At 44.0% G+C, this 17,393-nt stretch overlaps 1 protein-coding gene across 4 annotated transcripts in view; it reads right to left on the bottom strand.

The window, feature by feature from the left end:
* rmdn1 (regulator of microtubule dynamics 1) overlaps positions 1-17,393 on the bottom strand; it is a 64,623-nt gene that overhangs the window by 37,737 nt on the left and 9,493 nt on the right. For all 4 annotated transcript variants that reach the window (XM_085992742.1, XM_085992741.1, XM_085992740.1 and 1 more), the window contains exons 2-3: positions 12,552-12,669; positions 41-128 (exon numbers count right to left, since the gene is read on the bottom strand). In XM_085992742.1, coding sequence (XP_085848868.1) covers positions 41-128; positions 12,552-12,669 — 206 coding nt within the window. The remainder of the gene's footprint in view (positions 1-40; positions 129-12,551; positions 12,670-17,393) is intronic.

Below are 17,393 nucleotides of genomic sequence, written 5' to 3'. Positions count from 1 at the left end.
ACTTCTAAATATTTCCAGTATAATTTGGGTATTATAATACCTGCTCTTGTTTTCAATAAGAAGGTGATAAAGCTTAGCCACCTCTCCAGTGCCATAAAGATAGTCAGCCTGGTCTATAATTTCTTCCACTGGAAATGCAAAAGAGAGCAAATTTGAATAATAAACTAAAATCACATAAAGCATCATCATACACAAGCACACAATTAAAAAGTGAGGCCTTTTCAACCTCATGCCGGGCTGGGGTTGTGCGGAGGTGGCGGCGGGTAGCATGCTGCGGGATGGAGTTGAGGACACTTGCGTCGAAGACAGAGTCTCGGTTAAGGAGATCTTCAAAGTGCTCCTTCCAGCGGGCACTGACTGCCTCTCTATCCTTGATGAGTACCTCTCCGTTCTTGGCCTGCAGTGGGGTAGGACCTTGGGTGCTTGGGCCGTAGGTGGTCTTGACTGCGCTAAAGAATCCACGCACGTCGTGGTTGTCGGCTAGCTGCTGGATCTCCTGTACGAGAGCATGGGCCTTACACTGAACATCCATAAGACAAAGGTCCTCTACCAACCTGCCCCCACCACACAGTACTGCTCCCCGATTATCAAAATCCATGACGAGGCCTTGGACAATGTGGACCACTTTCCATACCTCGGGAGCCGACTGTCAACAAGGGCAGACGTCGATGACGAAGTCCTTCAGTGCGCCAGTGCAGCCTTCGGTCGCCTGAGGAAGAGAGTGTTTGAAGACCAGGACCTCAAACCCAGCACCAAGCTCATGGTCTACAGAGCAGTAGTGATACCCGCCCTCCTGTATGCTTCAGAGACATGGACCATGTACAGCAGGCACCTCAAAGCACTGGAGACGTACCACCAACGCTGCCTCCACAAGATCCTGCAAATCCATTGGCACACCAACGTCAGTGTTCTCGCTCAGGCCAACATCCCCAGCATCGAAGCTTTGACCACGCTCGATCAGCTCCGATGGACAGACCACATCATCCGCATGCCCGATACGAGACTCCCAAAACAAGCGCTCTATTCGGAGCTCCGACGCAGCAAGACAGCCCCAGGTGGGTAGAGGAAATGCTTCAAGGACACCCTCAAAGCCTCCTTGAAAAAGTGCAGCATCCCCACTGACACCTGGGAATCCCTGGCCCAAGACCGCACAAAGTGAAGGAGAAGCATCCAGGAAGGCGTTGAACACCGAGTCTCTTCGCCGGGAGCAAGCGGAAGCCAAGCGCAGGCAGCGCAAGGAGCGCACGTCAACCCACCCACCCGCCCCTTCAACCACCGTCTGCCCCACCTGTGACAGAGACTGTAGGTCCCGCATTGGACTCATCAGTCACCTGAGAACTCATTTTTAATGTGGAAGCAAGTCATCCTCGGCTCCAAGGGACTGCCCAAGGTGAGGATTTCTCCAGTAGTATGGATTTTGCCATCAATTCACAACAACTGAGAAATTCATCTAGTAGTAAAGCAATACTGTAGGTTAGTAAAGAATTTAAGGCATTTTAAGGACATTAAGAGTGAGTAGCTGGGTCACAGAATCAGATGTTGACTTCACCCCACGTTCTTGATGACATTATTGAAGTGATGGCTCCTTCACGCAGGTGCTCCTGCTCATGGGATGCAATACTGCCATTTTCTGCTGTTGGTGCCTGAAGTCTATTTTGTAGGGTACACATTGAAAGGAATTTATTCTTTTATAGCTAAGTTTCTAGATCCCCTGGTTACAATTTGAGCCACCACTTTTAACCCCATGCAACTAAACGGAGCATTATAAATGGCCCAATATAGTAGTACCCATCCAAGAGTTACCCCACCACAACATGACATACAGATGATTCCTCATTCTGCAGTGATAGCAACACTGATCAGGGTAGTCATGTCACTGGAGCACTGCAAATTTAACTTATGTAATTCCCGTGATACAAACAGAATCGCAACTTTTTTTTAAAGTCAATACATTAAAGGGAAAATATAGTTGGTTCTGTATAGTATTTATTGTGAAAAGTGCAAGTTGTTAGCCAATTAGCATGGTCAACACACTTTTAACTTCATCATTCAGTTTCTTTTGTTAGATCCACTGGTTGACGATATCATATCCAGCGTTACCCTGTATATCTCATCTATACCACAGACATGAAATGGCATCACATCATGAAATATTTTTCATCAAGATAACAGACAGCACCGCAGGAGAAAAAAAAAAATCAGCATTATCACACTAATCTGCTCAATTTAAGCGTGAGTTTATTGAATGTGTGGGATATAAAAGGCAATACACAAGGAAGAGCAGGTTATAATCCATATTCCACTGCTGAAACTACCCTTTGTGGGATATGAATTGTGGCTCATCATCCAGCCTCCATATATCTATAAATATGAATGTAACAATGTATCAGTTTCAAGATGTTAATAAAATCAGGTTGATTTAAGGTGTTAAACATATAATCAGAACCATTAGTCTGCAACAAATGAATTAATGCAAGTGCTATTTTACCAGCATTTGGAGATTGCATTCCATCCAATTTTTCATGAAAACATGTGACCTTGCACATGACCAGCTTACTTTCTTGACATCAACGCAGCATTTGATCGAGTGTAGCACCAAGGAGCCCCAGTAAAACAGAAGTCAATGGGAATCAGAGGGAAAACTCTCTACTGGCTGGAGTCATACCTAGCACAAAGGGAGATGGTTGTGGTTTTCGGAGGCTAATCATCTCAGCCCCAGGGCATCGCTGCAGGAGTTCTTCAGGGCAGTGTCCAGGCCCAACCATCGTCAGCTGTGTCATTAATGACCTCCCCTCCATCATAAGGTCAGAAGTGGGCCTATTCACTGATGACTGCACAATGTTCAGCTCCATTCACAATTCCTCAGATAATGAAGCAGTCCATGCTGCATGCAGCAAGACCTGGACAACATCCAGGCTTGGGCTGAGAAGTGGCGAGTAATATTCGTGCCACACAAGTGTCAGGTAATGACCACCTCCAACAAGATAGAAAGTAACCAGTTCCCCTGGACATTCAATGGCATTGCTATTACCGAGTCCCCCACCATCAACATCCTGGGGATCACCATTGGCCAGACATTGAACTGGACCAACCACATAAATGCAGTGGCTATTAGGGCAGGTCAGAGACTGGGTATTCTGCAATGAGTGGTTCACCTCCCGACTCAAAAAAATCTCTCTACCACCTACAAGACACAAGTTAGGAGTGTCATGGAATACTCTTCACTTCCCTAGATGGGTGTAGCTCCAACAAGAAACCTGACACTATCCAGGACAAAGTGGTACACTTGATCTGTACCCCATCTACTGGTTTAAACATCCACTCCCTCCACCATGAGCATACTATGGCTGCAGTGCATACTATCTACGGAATTCACTGCCGCAACTCGCCAAGACTTCTTCTGCAGCACCTCCCAAACCTGCAATCTCCACCACCTAGAAGGACAAGGGCAGCGGGTGCATAAGAACACCATCACCTCAAGATCCCCTCCAAGTCACATACCATCCTGACTTGGACATATATCGCTGTTCCTTCATTGTTGCTGGGTTAGAATCCTGGAATTCCTTACCAAACGCATTGTGAAAGAGCACCTTCACCACACGGACTACAGCGGTTCAAGAGAGTCCATCATCACCTCAAGGGCAACTAGCGATGGGCAATAAATGCCAGCCTTGCCAGCAACACCCACATCCAGAGGTTGAATATATTTTTAAAAAACTCCCATCATAGCCAAGCTCCACTGGATCCTCATTGCCCAAAAACAAAACAAAAAATGACTTTAAAATCCTTGTCCTCCTCTTCCAATTCCTCCATAGTCTCATCCCACCCAAGTGATCTTCTCCACCCATACATTCCTGCACTCATGTGACTTATTCTTTAATTTGTTCTTGGAATTAGGGTGACACTGGTGAAGCTGTATTGATTGTCCATCCCTAGTTGCCCCGAGGGCAGTAAGAATTAACCACAACAATTTGCATTTATATAGCCCCTTTAACGTAGTAAAACGTCCCAAGGCACTTCACAGGAGCGTCATCAAACAAAATTTGACACCGAGCCACAGAAGGGAATATTAGGGCAGAGGTAGGCTTTAAGGAATGTCTTAAAAGAAGGAAAGAGCAGTAGAGAGGCAGAGAGGTTTAGGGAGGGAATTCCAGAGCTTAGGGCCTTGGCAGCTGAAGGCACGGCCACCAATGGTGGGGTGATTAAAAACGGGGATGCGCAAGAGGCCAGAATTGGAGGAGCGCAGATATCCCGGAGTGTTGTGGGGCTGGAGGTGATTCCAGAGATAGAGAGGGGCGAGGCCACGGAGTAATTTTAAAACCAGGATGAGAATTTTTAAATTGAGGCGTTGCTTAGCCAGGAGCCAATGTAGGCCATGTGATCATAGTGTAAAATGGAAGCTGCATACAGGTCAGATCAAGTAGGGTGGGTTCCCTTTCCTGAAGGACATTAATAGACCAGTTGGGTATGATAACCCGGCAAATGTCATGGTCATTTTTGCCTGGTGCCAGTCCACAAATGACCAGATTTCTTAAATTAAACTTTGAAATTTTCCTCTGGGTTGCTACTCCAGTACCATAACTGCTCGTTTCCTGCTCCATGTGATCATTCTATCACTACTTCCCTTACTGACATCAAAAGCCTTCTAAAAATAAAGCTTTCTTTGACAATGCCTTCAGCTCCCCATAAATCCTCCTTCTTCTTCTTCCTGTTAAGTGCTCTAAGACTTTTGTTAATGTGAGCAGCACAATACAAATTGATGACATTTAAAAAACATATTTCTAGGATTCTTCATTTAAAGTTTGAAAGTATCTTGAAGTTAGATGTTAATCAAGTTCTAATAACTTAATTATATATATGGAGATAGTATGCACTCTAAGGAGATAAGCAATTGACATTTATCGGTTTCTTTAGTTAAATAGCTGAAATGTTTTCCCAATTGAATTGCACCCTGCTGGATTTATTTGGTCAAAGGGCAGCTATTAATACAGGACTCAGCATGTAATTTACTTCTGCATCATAGGTCTGGCAATACCTTTATGTCAGTCTGCATGGGAGTAAGTTCTAAAACATGCTTTACCCTTCAAAATGTATATTTTTGTGAACACACACATTTTGGAAACTACTTAGAAAAACAAATTTAATGTTCTCCAAAACAACTGTTAAGTTGTACTTTCTACCAAAATAAAATTTAATTTAGGATGGTTCAACTACTTCTTGCATATTACAAATATTCCTGAATTGAGAATAGCCAGGCCTTTTCTGTCACTCACAGGCAATATCTGTATCTTGTCTGATATGGATGAAATGTTCTTACATGAGCACAAAGTTATTGAAAGGTTCCACATAACTGGTGCTCAGCAATGTAACCACAAGCAAATTTAAACACAGACAGCATTGTTGATTAAGTCACACTGCTGCCATCTAACCACCAGACAGAAAAACTCTCAATGCCTCAGCATGTCCGTTTTTTAAAGCTGAAGATAACCTTAATCAATCACATGTTCCATAAAGTAATTTCAGATAAAAGACAGGACGGTATATTAAATAGAGTATTGATAGGATGTTTGTGGGCATCATGGGTGTAGGGGAAAAAAGTTAAAATAAAAAGAGAACTTTGGAATCAGGTAGCACTTAAAAATAGAAATGCAAGAAAACCCTAATGTACAGAGAATGTAGTCTATAAATTATATTCAACAACTCACATTTATATAACACCTTTAATGTAGTAAACCGTCCCAAGGCACTTCACAGGAGTGCAAGCAGACAAAAAAAAATGACACCGTGCCAAATGAGATATCAGGACAGGCAACCAAAAGCTAGGTCAAAGAGGTAGGTTTTAAGGAACGTCTTAAAGGAGGAGAGCGAGGTGGAGGGACAGAGCGGTTTAGGGAGTGAATTCCAGAGCTTAGGGCCTAGCTGGCTGAAGGCACGACCGCCAATAGTGGGGCGTAGGAAGTGGTAGATGCACAAGAGGCCAGAGTTCAACAGTTTAAAATCATCCTTGGCCTCTGTCTCACTCCAGACAAGACCAAATGGGGTTTACATTATGAGAAGTGGTGCTCACCCATTCTCAGAGGCAGAAGTGAAGCCATCTAATGACTTGTTACAAATCAAGGCATGGTGTTTATACCTTCTTGGGCTATTCCCTAATCGACATGATTGAAAGAGTTGGGTTTTTACAACAATCCGACAGCTTCGTGGTCACTTTTACAGATAACAGCTTTTTATTTCCGGATTTTTTTAAAACTGAATTCAAATTCTCAAACTACTGTGGTGGGATTTAAACTCACGTTCTCCAGATTATTAGTCTGGGCTTCCAGTCCAGTAATATAACCACTATACAACCATGATGAATTGTCTAGTCGTGACGCTCCAGCCATCATGTGTGTGGGGCAGACTCGGTGGCCCAACTGGTCTTTTCCTGCCTGTCATTTTCGTATGTTCGGGCAAGCTTAAGGGTTAAAGAGCTGTGCAGGATCTACAGGTCTTGCCACATTAGGTGTGGTCTGACAGTACCGCCAACATTTTGCCTGCAGCACCGTTGCTGTTTCGATCCAAAACAAAAACAGCAGAGAAGGTTAAGGGGAGATTTGATAGCGGCTTCCTCAAAATTATGAAGGGTTTTGATAAGAGTAAAAAAGGAGAAATTCTTTCCACTGGCAGGAGGGTCCGTAACCATTGGACACAGATTTAATATCATTGGCAAAAGAACCAGAGGGAAAAGGAGGAGAATTTTTTTTAATGCAGCGAGTTATCATCATCTGGAAGGGTGGTGGAAGCAGATTCAATACTAACTTTCAAAAGGGAATTAGATATATACTTGAAAAGAAAGAAGTTTGCAAGGTTATGGGGAAAGAGCAGGGGAGTGGGATAGCTCTTTCAAAGAGCTGGCACAGGTACGATGGGCTGAATGGTCTCCTTTTGTGCTGTATCATTCTATGAAAAAGACAATGGTCTCTTTGGAATGCCAGCAGCGAAATCTCCCACACCGCTTCTGCCTGTGGTTCACGCACTTGGACAGTGTTATCGCGAGCTTATACCTGCACACGCAGACAACTCCAATGATGCTGGAGCAAGCATTGGGGTACGTTACTTGTCCCTTGATAGCACAGTGTTCCACAAGTTTTTTCCGTGCTCTGAGCCAAGATGTTTGCTGTGCTAATGAATAGTTTTTATTACAGATGTCGCTTGTTGCTTCTTTACTCAGAGCGGTGAGACTGTGGAACTCGCTACCACAAGGTGTGGCTGAGGCGAATAGCATAGAAGCATTTAAGGGGAAGCTAGATAAGTATATGAGGGAGAAAGGAATAGAAGGATATGTTAATGGAGTTAGATGAAGTAGGGTGGGAGGAGGCTCGTGTGGAGCATAAACACCGGCACAGGCCAGTTGGGCCAAAAGGTGCTGTTATTGCTATGTAATAATGTCAGTCACTGTAGTAGGTGGTCCGAGTATCTCACTGTAACGAGAATTGACTCACACCGCCCTATATCTTGTACGATGGAAGGGACCCAGTGGTGCAACAATAAAATCCCCTCATTACCCAAAGTGGATACATGCATTTCTTCAATCTCTCTGAAGGCCTACATGTGGTGAGGTCCAAATTTTTAAGCTACACAATAAGGTGAACAGATAATTATGATCAGAATCACTTAGTTCAATCAATACATCTTATCCCTGCACAATATGAAAACAGTACAAATAATGTTATCCTGCTTCAGTGGGTCATCTTGCTCAACTCAAACAGGAGTACCTCCTCTGTATCCTGCCTTTCTGGAGCCTGTGTCTCAGCTGCTGTTTCTGGAGCAAAAGCTAGACCGATTTTTAGGAGTCTTAACATTATCCTTTACTTCCTGACTTATCACAGTCAGAAAAAAAAATCAAAAAACATCCACCACAGTAGGTGTGGGGTTTTTAAGCCACCAAATTGCTTCTCATTTCTGTGGGGAAATTGTCAAAAAAATCCAGAATTGCATCACAACTATTAAGAGTTTATGTAGCAGTCTTTACACTAAGAAGGATGAATATGCTTTCAGGCCTCCCCCTCTTATTTGCTTAGACAGAGAGTGGAACTAACTAACATTATTTATTCAGTTTGCTTTTTCAATATTTTCCACTGCTCTAATATATATTCTCCATTCAGTTTACAAACTGATTTTAGTCCGTGTAGTTCTATTTCCAACCAATAGATGGTGGTATTGCTGTGCTAATGAATAGTCTGTTTTAACACAAAGAAGACATGAAAAGACAGAAAAGACCAGCTGGTCCATCTAGCCTGTCCTATATTGTCATGGTGTAATTTATGCACCCCATCACCCCAGTCACACCCTCCTCCATCCATAGCTATGCAATCCCTTAAACATTCACTCCCTCCACCACAGGCGTACCGTGACTGCAGTGTGTACCATCTAGAAGGATTCTTCGGCAGCACCTCCCAAATCCGCAACCTCTACCAACTAGAAGGACAAGGGCAGCAGGTGCATGGGAACACCACCACCTCAAGATCCCCTCCAAGTCACACACCATCCTGACTTGGAAATATATCGCCATGCCTTCGTCGTCACTGGGTCAAAATCCTGGAACTCCTTCCCTAACAGCACTGTGGGAGTACCTTCACCACACGGACTGCAGCCGTTCAAGGCGGTGGCTCACCACCACCTTCTCAAGGGCAACTAGGGTTGGGCAATAAATGCTGGCCTTGCCAGCGACGCCCACATCCAATGAACGAATATAAAAGAGAGAGAAAATCCAGAGGCTAATTTACAAAAAAAGAGAAATTCCTCTCCGACCCATAAAGGCGATCAAACCTTTGTTCCAGGGCACCACGCTGACTGAGAGATACATCCCCCTCCCCCTCCCCCCAGTGCCAACCTACCTTCTATATGTAGTTATGCTGACCACTCTCAGGAACTCGTCCAGCTCTCTTTTGAACGATTGCAGCAAATCTGCACTCACTACACAAGCCGGCAACTTGTTCCATAGATCGACAACTCTCTGTGAAAATAAATAATCTCCAGACATCTAGTTCTATACCTACATAACTCATACTCACGTCCCCTGCTCCTTGCTAACCTATCTAACTCAAATAGCCTATCCACATGGGCCAAATATAATCCTCTCATTATTTGCAAGATCGCAATCACATCTCATCGAAGTCTACACTTTTCTACAGTAAGAATTCTGAGCTCTCCAAGCTATAAGCGGTAACTAAAGCTTTTAAAGTAGGTATCAATTGAGTGGCACTCCAAAACAATTCAACTTCAGTAACAAAGGACACAAAAACGAACAAGATCATGAGGTAATTGCAGTATAGATGTGGAAAGCCATTCTTACTCCTTCCATCCAGAGAGATCACAACAACCCCCATTGTAGCATACAATTGTTTCTTAAATGATTCCAGGGTTTTTGATTCCACTACTTTATCTGGACATACACATTGAACATTCTTTGTGCGAAGAAGAATTTCCTGATATCAGTCCTAAAATTAGTTTTTTTTTTTTTAAAAGCTAAAACTGGCCAGCACCGAGCCCGAATTTACAATTTACTTTTCAATCAATGAAATCAATACTTTTGTCCCATTTTGCTCATAAATGAGAATTCAGTTGATATTAGCTATCCCTGCATTTAGGGAATGTGGAGAGGGAAGAACAGCTGTGCGCTGAGTGGAATTAGGCCCGAGAGTGCAATCAATCAATCAGTCTTCAGAGTGAAGGAACGCACTGTACGAACTTAGATCATCTATTGACACCACTGTGTCAACCAGTAAGTTGGAGACGGTGCGTGACTTACGACAGGACTCACAGGAAACAGTGTATTTTACAGCAAACAAAGTCTATTTATTCAGCAAATAGTGTTTAAGCAGCACACTACAGAGTCTATTTTTTTTAAAAGTCTCTACGAACTACAGCAAACAGAACTCGTGACCAGGAGTGTCTCCCAATAAAAGTAGGGTGAATGCTCCAGCAAAATGCAGTGACTGGGGGATAGTTACATACAAATTATGTGCGTAAAATTAATCCCAGTCACTTACAACAGTGCAGTCTCCAGGTGTGATTGGGTAATTCCCCTATCAATCATCTCCATCCTGGCGGGAATAATGGTATCACTATTGATATGATGCCATGTATACCCAAGTCCAGCTCATTAATATATTTCAAAAAGAGCAGTAGTCCTAATACCGACCCATAGGGAACACCAATGTATACTTTCCTCAGGTCTGAAAAACAACCGTTCATCACTACTCTCTGCTTTCTGTCCCTTAGCCAATTTCGTAGCTATGCAGCCACTGTCCCTTTAATCCCATTGGCATCAATTTAGCTAACAAGTCTATTATGTGGTACTTTTTGAAATGCCCTTTTGGAAGTCCATACACACGACGTCAACTGCACTATCCTCATCCATCCTCTCCTTTACTTCATCAAAGAACACAATCAAGATAGTCAAACACAATTTGCCTTTAACAAATCCATGCTGGCTATCATTTATTAACCCATATCTTTCCAAGTGCCAATTAATTTTGTCCAGGATTGATATTTCTAAAAGTTTCCCCACCACTGGCAGTAGGCTGACTGGCCTTTAATTGCAGGGTTTATCCCTCTCCCCATTAACAGTGGTGTAACATTTGCAATCTTCCACTCTTCTGGCACCGCTCCCATATCGGAGGAGGATTGGAAGATTGATGTAGAAATACAGATAATTTAAGATCAATACCCTGCTTTTATCATATACAAAATCATTTTAATTTGCTGAAATATAAATTATCATGGGTGCAAGCAACTCTCGAATATCAAAAACTGCTTAACTCGCAGTCTGTAAATAGTTAAAATCAAATCTTCTCCCTACCTTCCTGTGCCAAAATAATGTGGGAACTAAAACACCTCATAAATGTTATTAGGACAGTATATTAAACACAATATTATAAATAAATAGCATTGACTGCTCGCTGAGATCATAGGTGAATTTTTGTGATGTTCAAGGAGAGGATATCAGGGTTGGGGGATGGAACTTTGAACCCTCCGAGGTCAGATACACCAGATGCAGGGTAAAGTTTTCTTTGCTAAGAGCATCCCCTACTCACTGCATCAGTGCAAACCTTTCTTTTTTCACTACCACACACCCTTATGACTTCAATAATTAAGACTGCCAACCACAGGTAGTTTGTGCTGTGGACCTGTGCTTACAAGGAACTAGGCAAGACTGCCAACAACATTTCACTTCAGGCGTGTACAGAGAGGAGGCTTTCAGTCTATCAGTCCGAGTTGGGTTTACACTTGCATTTGAATCTAGGTTTGAGAAGGGATTCCAGGTGGGTTATTGCACTTCTTTATCAGTGCAAACTAAAGTTTCAGCATTTGTATTCCTTGTATGACTGTTCTGGTAGCAGAAAATGATGAGCTAGAATGAGATATAGTCGGAGTGGTCTTGACATGAAGGGGGATAAATCGGAGGCTAATTCAGAGGCTGACCTGTGATTTTTGTGGGGTCAAGAGTGTACACGATAACATTTGGTCATCATTTTTAGCAAGATGGGCCTTATACAATACATCATAAAATGCTCAGAATGCCAGTCACACGAACAGACTACCAATAAGTAAAGAATAAGGGGCAAAAATTTGACTGCTTTGCGCATCCCGTTGGGGCTCAAAGCAACTAGCGCCCGGGCGCAGCAATGTTTGTGCCGCTCGCGAAATTGACCAGACATTTTGCGGCAGTGCTAAACACTACCACCACAATCTCCTGTGCCCGCATGACGTCAGTCGAGCAAGTAGCGCCCCGGACCGGATATTGAATAGTGCCCCCTGCCTTTCCGCCTGCCGCTAGCAACGACAGGTTAAGGGGAACGTTTTGTAGTCGGGAAGGGACTGGGGGAGTGCTATTTAAAGGCGACCGCTTCCTGCCTTTTTTTGTCGGCTACATTTTTGCACCACGCATTCTGAGAGAGAGCGAGAGAGAGAGAGTCTTCTGGAGAGATTCAACGCTGTGTGAAGGAGTTTTGGGTACTGAGCAGCACTTTGCAGGTTCATTTTGATTTGATCTTCCTTGCATCGATTTAGAAGAGATTATGGGGGCTGCACTCTTGAGCTTTTTCCCTGGGTCTCTCCATTGTTCTTTCCAGCAGATTTGATGTACAGGTCTCTCCAGGCCGAGATTCAAGGCTGCAATGAGCAGGGTGTGGATGGAGAGCAAGAGTGACCCTCCCCTTTAAGAACTGGCCAGCGCCACTGTGTCTGTGTTTCATTGCTGACTGACATCACATGAGCTTCGCCAGCGCTTTGAGGTCGGTGTTAGCGCCTTAAGAGAGGTGTGTAGTGCCTGATTTAGTGCTCCAATCAACTCCAGGGGCGATAGAAGCCAAGTTTGCTGTCAGAGGCGATACTTAGCGCCAGGCGCTAAACTGTGCGCCCGGCCAATAATTGCGCCCCAAACGGGGCGATACCGAATTCCTCCCCCTATAACTTGCAGCATTAACAGTACAATTCTCCAATTTGTAAATGTAGTCATTTCACCAACAAAATTGTAATGCAAACCTCCAGGTCTGTACTGTGTTTACCTTTTTGATCAGCATGAACTATTAAAGATCCTGGAATGTTTCTGTAAGCCTCATAACCCAGAAAGGTCACTAATGTCAGGGTCAGTCCTCTTCCTAAATTTATAGCACCTCCCAGAACCTAGGCATGGAGAAGAAATAGTTATGGTTACACATAAGGAAATCCAAAGTCATAATAAACAGCAAATATAATTTTAAAATGTTATTTTCTTTCCTGACATCTCATTAGGATGCCTGGTCAAGAGAACCGGTTCCCAGGCCACCACTGATGCATATTCTATTGGCTGGCTATTGAACATATCAGAATGACCAGAGATAATTCTGTCTCCCTGGGGAAAACACCTGGTTTCCACTAAGCATTTCCCCACAATGGCAATGCTAAGGATGAAAAACTTAGTTTTGCTCTTGCAATTGCTGACACACCAACAGCCCAGAACACCAGCTGCATAGAGTAAGCGCTGAATTGGGTTGGCAGTCATATTGATTATAAACATTAATTTACATGGAACTTCCTTCTCCTTCCCTGTGGGCTTAGAATCATAGAAGTTTACAGCACAGAAGGAGGCCATTTGACCCATCATGCTTGTACTTGTTTCATTTACATCCTTAACATTGGGACCCTGGTCCTGAACCCTGGTTGCATTGTATTTTTCTTGTATTCTAAATATCATGGGTAGTCAACCATCAAATCGGGAATGAAATCACAGTGGCACTTCGAAGTAGAAGCAAGTGATCTGCCCCTTCCTGCATTATAAAGAGTAACAAACAGCAATGATGCATGTCTTTTTCTTCCACCAGTCATAAGCTACACGATAGTATAAATAAATTTATTTTCAACCAAAGATTTCTGACCTTGTGACTTTGATCAGAAATATTTTTTATAGAATACATTTTATAGTATAAACATTAGACATTATCCACAGGTAAAGGGTCAATGTTTATGTATTGATGACATCCAGCTTTACTGTTCCACTACTATCATCACAGCTAATCCATTTTAAGCTTCTTTGTCTTGCACCTTCTCCCCCGGGCTTTAAATCTCCGCTCCATCTTTTCGACTGTCCCTTCAGTCATCTCTCCTAACACTATCACTGCTCAGCATCCATGCTATCCTATGTGAAACTCTTTCTGAGATATGTTACATTAAAATACACTGTAAAAATGCAACTTATTTTTCTTACTGGAAATTTCCAAGTTTCACTTCGACCGCAGGACACCTTTTGCATTACGAACATGCAAATTGTTGCAGGCAGTTTTCCTGCCAACTGTCACATTTCATAGAACATACAGTGGAATCAAGCAAGGGCAGCAGCACCAGAACAGACAATGAGGAGAGGCAATGGAGGAGGATGGCGTGACCGCTGTCAAAGGCTGCAGAGGTCAAGAAGGACGAGAAGCAAAAATGCATCACAGTCACACAAGATGTCATGTGACTGATGTAGGGGGTTGGCGTGTGCCCAGTCAGTTATGCCACTGACTGCCTGTGAGCGGTTCGAATCGCTCCCACACCCCTGGGTTCTAGACACCGGACTTAGGTACAGGCGGCGATACAGAAAATCGAGTAGACAAGTGGTTTGGTGTAAAGAAAACCAAGATTTTATTAAAACAGAAATGAAAACACAGTCTTATGAGAAATTACTGATGAAAATTACAGGCATAAACAATAACTATATACTTATACATGGAATGGGGAACACACGGCACATCGAGGGAAAATAACTACATTAACAATCCCCTTATCCTTATCCCACCCCTATACCTAACTAGATTAAGCTATGAGGGGCCAAGAATCCATGCTCACCAAATCCAAGCCTGTTGCTTTAACAGTTGTGAGTTTTGAGGTTTGGGCTTCTGTCCTTTGGGGTACTCCGTCGCCACGTGGTCTCAGGGCGCGGTGCTGGAGCTGCTGCTGCGACACACTTTTCTTCTCCTCAGCTACTGTCGTCGTCTCGTCGCGATGGGTTCTCTTCTTCTCCCTTGGGCGGTCGTTGGCGGTAACGTTGCGTTTGTGGGACGGTTGGCAGTCTTTACTGCTTAGACTTTTCTACCCATTCCTTGAACGTCGGTATATTTGTTGTGGCGTGGACACCTGCGTTTAACGCCAGCTTATACGCAGAGTTCAATAGCCAACTTGTTCTGTCCATCCAATATGTTTTCTTCCCCAAGCGCCAGCTTATAACTAGGCGCCCAGTTTTTATCAATGCGTCTTCTGCTGCCCTTCTCGGCTCTTGTCGGGTCTTTACCTTTTTCTGCGTCTCGCCTTGTCTCGTTTCGTCTGCCCCCTTTTTGCGGCCTGTGTGTCCTGTATGACTTTGGACTCAAGTCTCGTTCCCCTCCCGCGATTGGTATGGATGTCCTTGGTTGTAAAAATTAGTGCGGGGAGCGAGAAGAGAACCCGACACGAGGCCAGGGCACGAGTACGAGCGGCAGCAGCCCAAGACCAAACAAAAGGTCAGAGTCAAGAGAGGGGAGCAAGAGAGCGCCGTTGCTACTGAGGGCCTACAATTATACCCGTTTCTTCAACTCCTTATCTGCGCACCAAATCAGGTCAGTCCATTGTTTGACTTTTGGCGGGCTGTTTTAAATGATTATACCAATCTAAACTAACTGGCTTTAGATGGCCGTTTATCGCACCTGATGACCCGATGCATTTTAATCGGCCTGTGCAGCTTTGGTGGCTTCCTTAAGCTGTTTCCGATTATTTATGCAGACAAACTAATGGCCTTATGTTTAGGCCTAACTGGGTTGATCTGTTTCGATCTGACAAAATGCATATTCAATGTTTGCCTAGCTGTCTGGCTTTTCAAACACAAAGTCCTTTTCACAGAAATGCATTTTAAGTTTCGATTTCCCAAAACTGCCTGTTCTGTGCTGCAGAGTCCAAGCTTTTAAAATCTCACAGGCTTTTGGTCACGAGGTACGGACGCCATCTTTTGGGTACCCTTTTTAAATTGTCCATGCAGGGTCCCTTTTATTAATAACCTTGGGGGAATGTGGGAATTTTGAGAACCTTACACTCCCCCCTGTGATACTAAAACTTGCTTGAAGTATCATCCTTACCAGGTGAGCAAAATTTCCAACCCTCCATAGTCAACCTTCCCCTGTAATTACCTATCTATGATCCCACGACACATGCAATTCCCATTCCGCGAAAATGTAGTGTACATAAGCATACATAGAATAATTACAGTCTTTTACACACATCCAAGCATGGAGGGGGCCCAACACCCCTGCACCATTTGGTACACATACATCTTTATTAACAACGCGTCGCAAAATCTTTATTAAAAACAAACACAAAAAAAACAATATTTAATCAAAAATACAAAAAAACTCAAACAGGCGTATCTCCCTCCACCTTCACATAATGTTCCTTCCAGATCCTCTGGTTTCGGAATTCTAGCATCTGACCTTTTCCCTTGCACTGGATGCAGACTAGATACAACACTATCCCTAACTGGCAAACCACGAGAATGTGGGAAGCCAGTCTGATCCACGAAGGGACCTCTATGTTATTGAAAATGTCCCACCAGGGTGGAATCACAATATCCAATATCTTAGCCCCTATCTCTACTGTTTTCTGCTCTAGAGTGTAAAAGTGTTTCTGTGAAACTATAACAGCTTTGAGTATTTTGGTAAGGTGTTCAGGGAGAGGGGGAATTTCGTAGCCAAAGTGGGCTACGTACTTCTGCAGGTTGGTAAAATTCTCCTTCACAGTGAGGTGAACAGTGGAGGGTTCAGGAATGGGGATAATTCGCTCCTGGGCCACTTGAACTTCTGCCTCGGGTTTAAAACAGAAACTGCTGTCACTAACAGCTATGCTGTCCATACTGGTAATGGGATGCTCCTGTGGTGACACAATATGTCCCACCTCCTATATATGCTACCTATGGGGGAACATGGCCTTGTGCCATTGCCTCCATGGTACAATTAATAGGTTTCGCGCCAGCAGCTCTGAACCCGCACTACGGTTTTGAATAGGCATTCAAGTGCTGGGGACACAGGATTATGTGTGCTCCCCGGCTCCGGCACCCTGAGAGGTCAGTACCTGACATAACGTGCTCCCACTTTATGACATAAGGTGGGACCGCTGTGAAACGAATGTGTGCACCCCCTTGAATGACTCCAATGTTCTCAACCCTGTATACCGGTGCGGGTCGGGCTGTCCTACCCATGACCGGCATCCTAACAACTACTCCCATGATCGTGTGGTTGGACCGTCCACAATCCATGGGGACTGGATAGGCTTCGGAGGCTAGCCGGAGTTGGCATGGGCTTAATGCATTCTCAAACGGATGGAGGGCTGCGAGGTGTTTGTTGCTGATCCAGGAGGGGACTAAACCCTGTTTTAAATCATCCAGATTACTGCGGCCCTTGCCCAGCAACCATGCCCCGTATAGCACGCACACCTTGTTCTGCGCAGCCTGGTCAGAAGCATTTCTGTCCTCCCTTATGAGGGCATTTACTGTCTTTGCGTGCTTCTCCAACTCCGTTATAATCTCCTTTAAATGGACCGTCATGGCCTGGTCCTCATGCAACTCCAAGCCCACTACTTTGTTCTCATCCATTAATATCTTCCTTAACTGTGTTTTTAAACCGTTTATCTGGGTCTGCAGCTCTATGTCATCCAAACTGTTGATGACATAGGACCCAGTGTTAAACGCAGTAAAATCATTCCATACTCCCCTTCGTTGTCTCCCTGCATTACCCAAAAACTCGCGGTGTGTGGTGTACAGTTCGGTTTTGTCAACATTGGCGAAATCGAACTCATAAAACTTCCTGACCATGTCCTTTAATAGGGCCAGGTATAGCTGCTATTTCTTTGGGACATCACTCCGGCAAATG

Source organism: Somniosus microcephalus, chromosome 7, assembly GCF_052327205.1.
Source record: "Somniosus microcephalus isolate GS21.2 chromosome 7, FLI_Smic_1.0, whole genome shotgun sequence".
Lineage (NCBI taxonomy): Eukaryota > Metazoa > Chordata > Chondrichthyes > Squaliformes > Somniosidae > Somniosus > Somniosus microcephalus.
The sequence above is the reverse complement of the archived record's forward strand: the minus strand, read 5'-3'. Positions and strand labels throughout refer to the sequence as shown.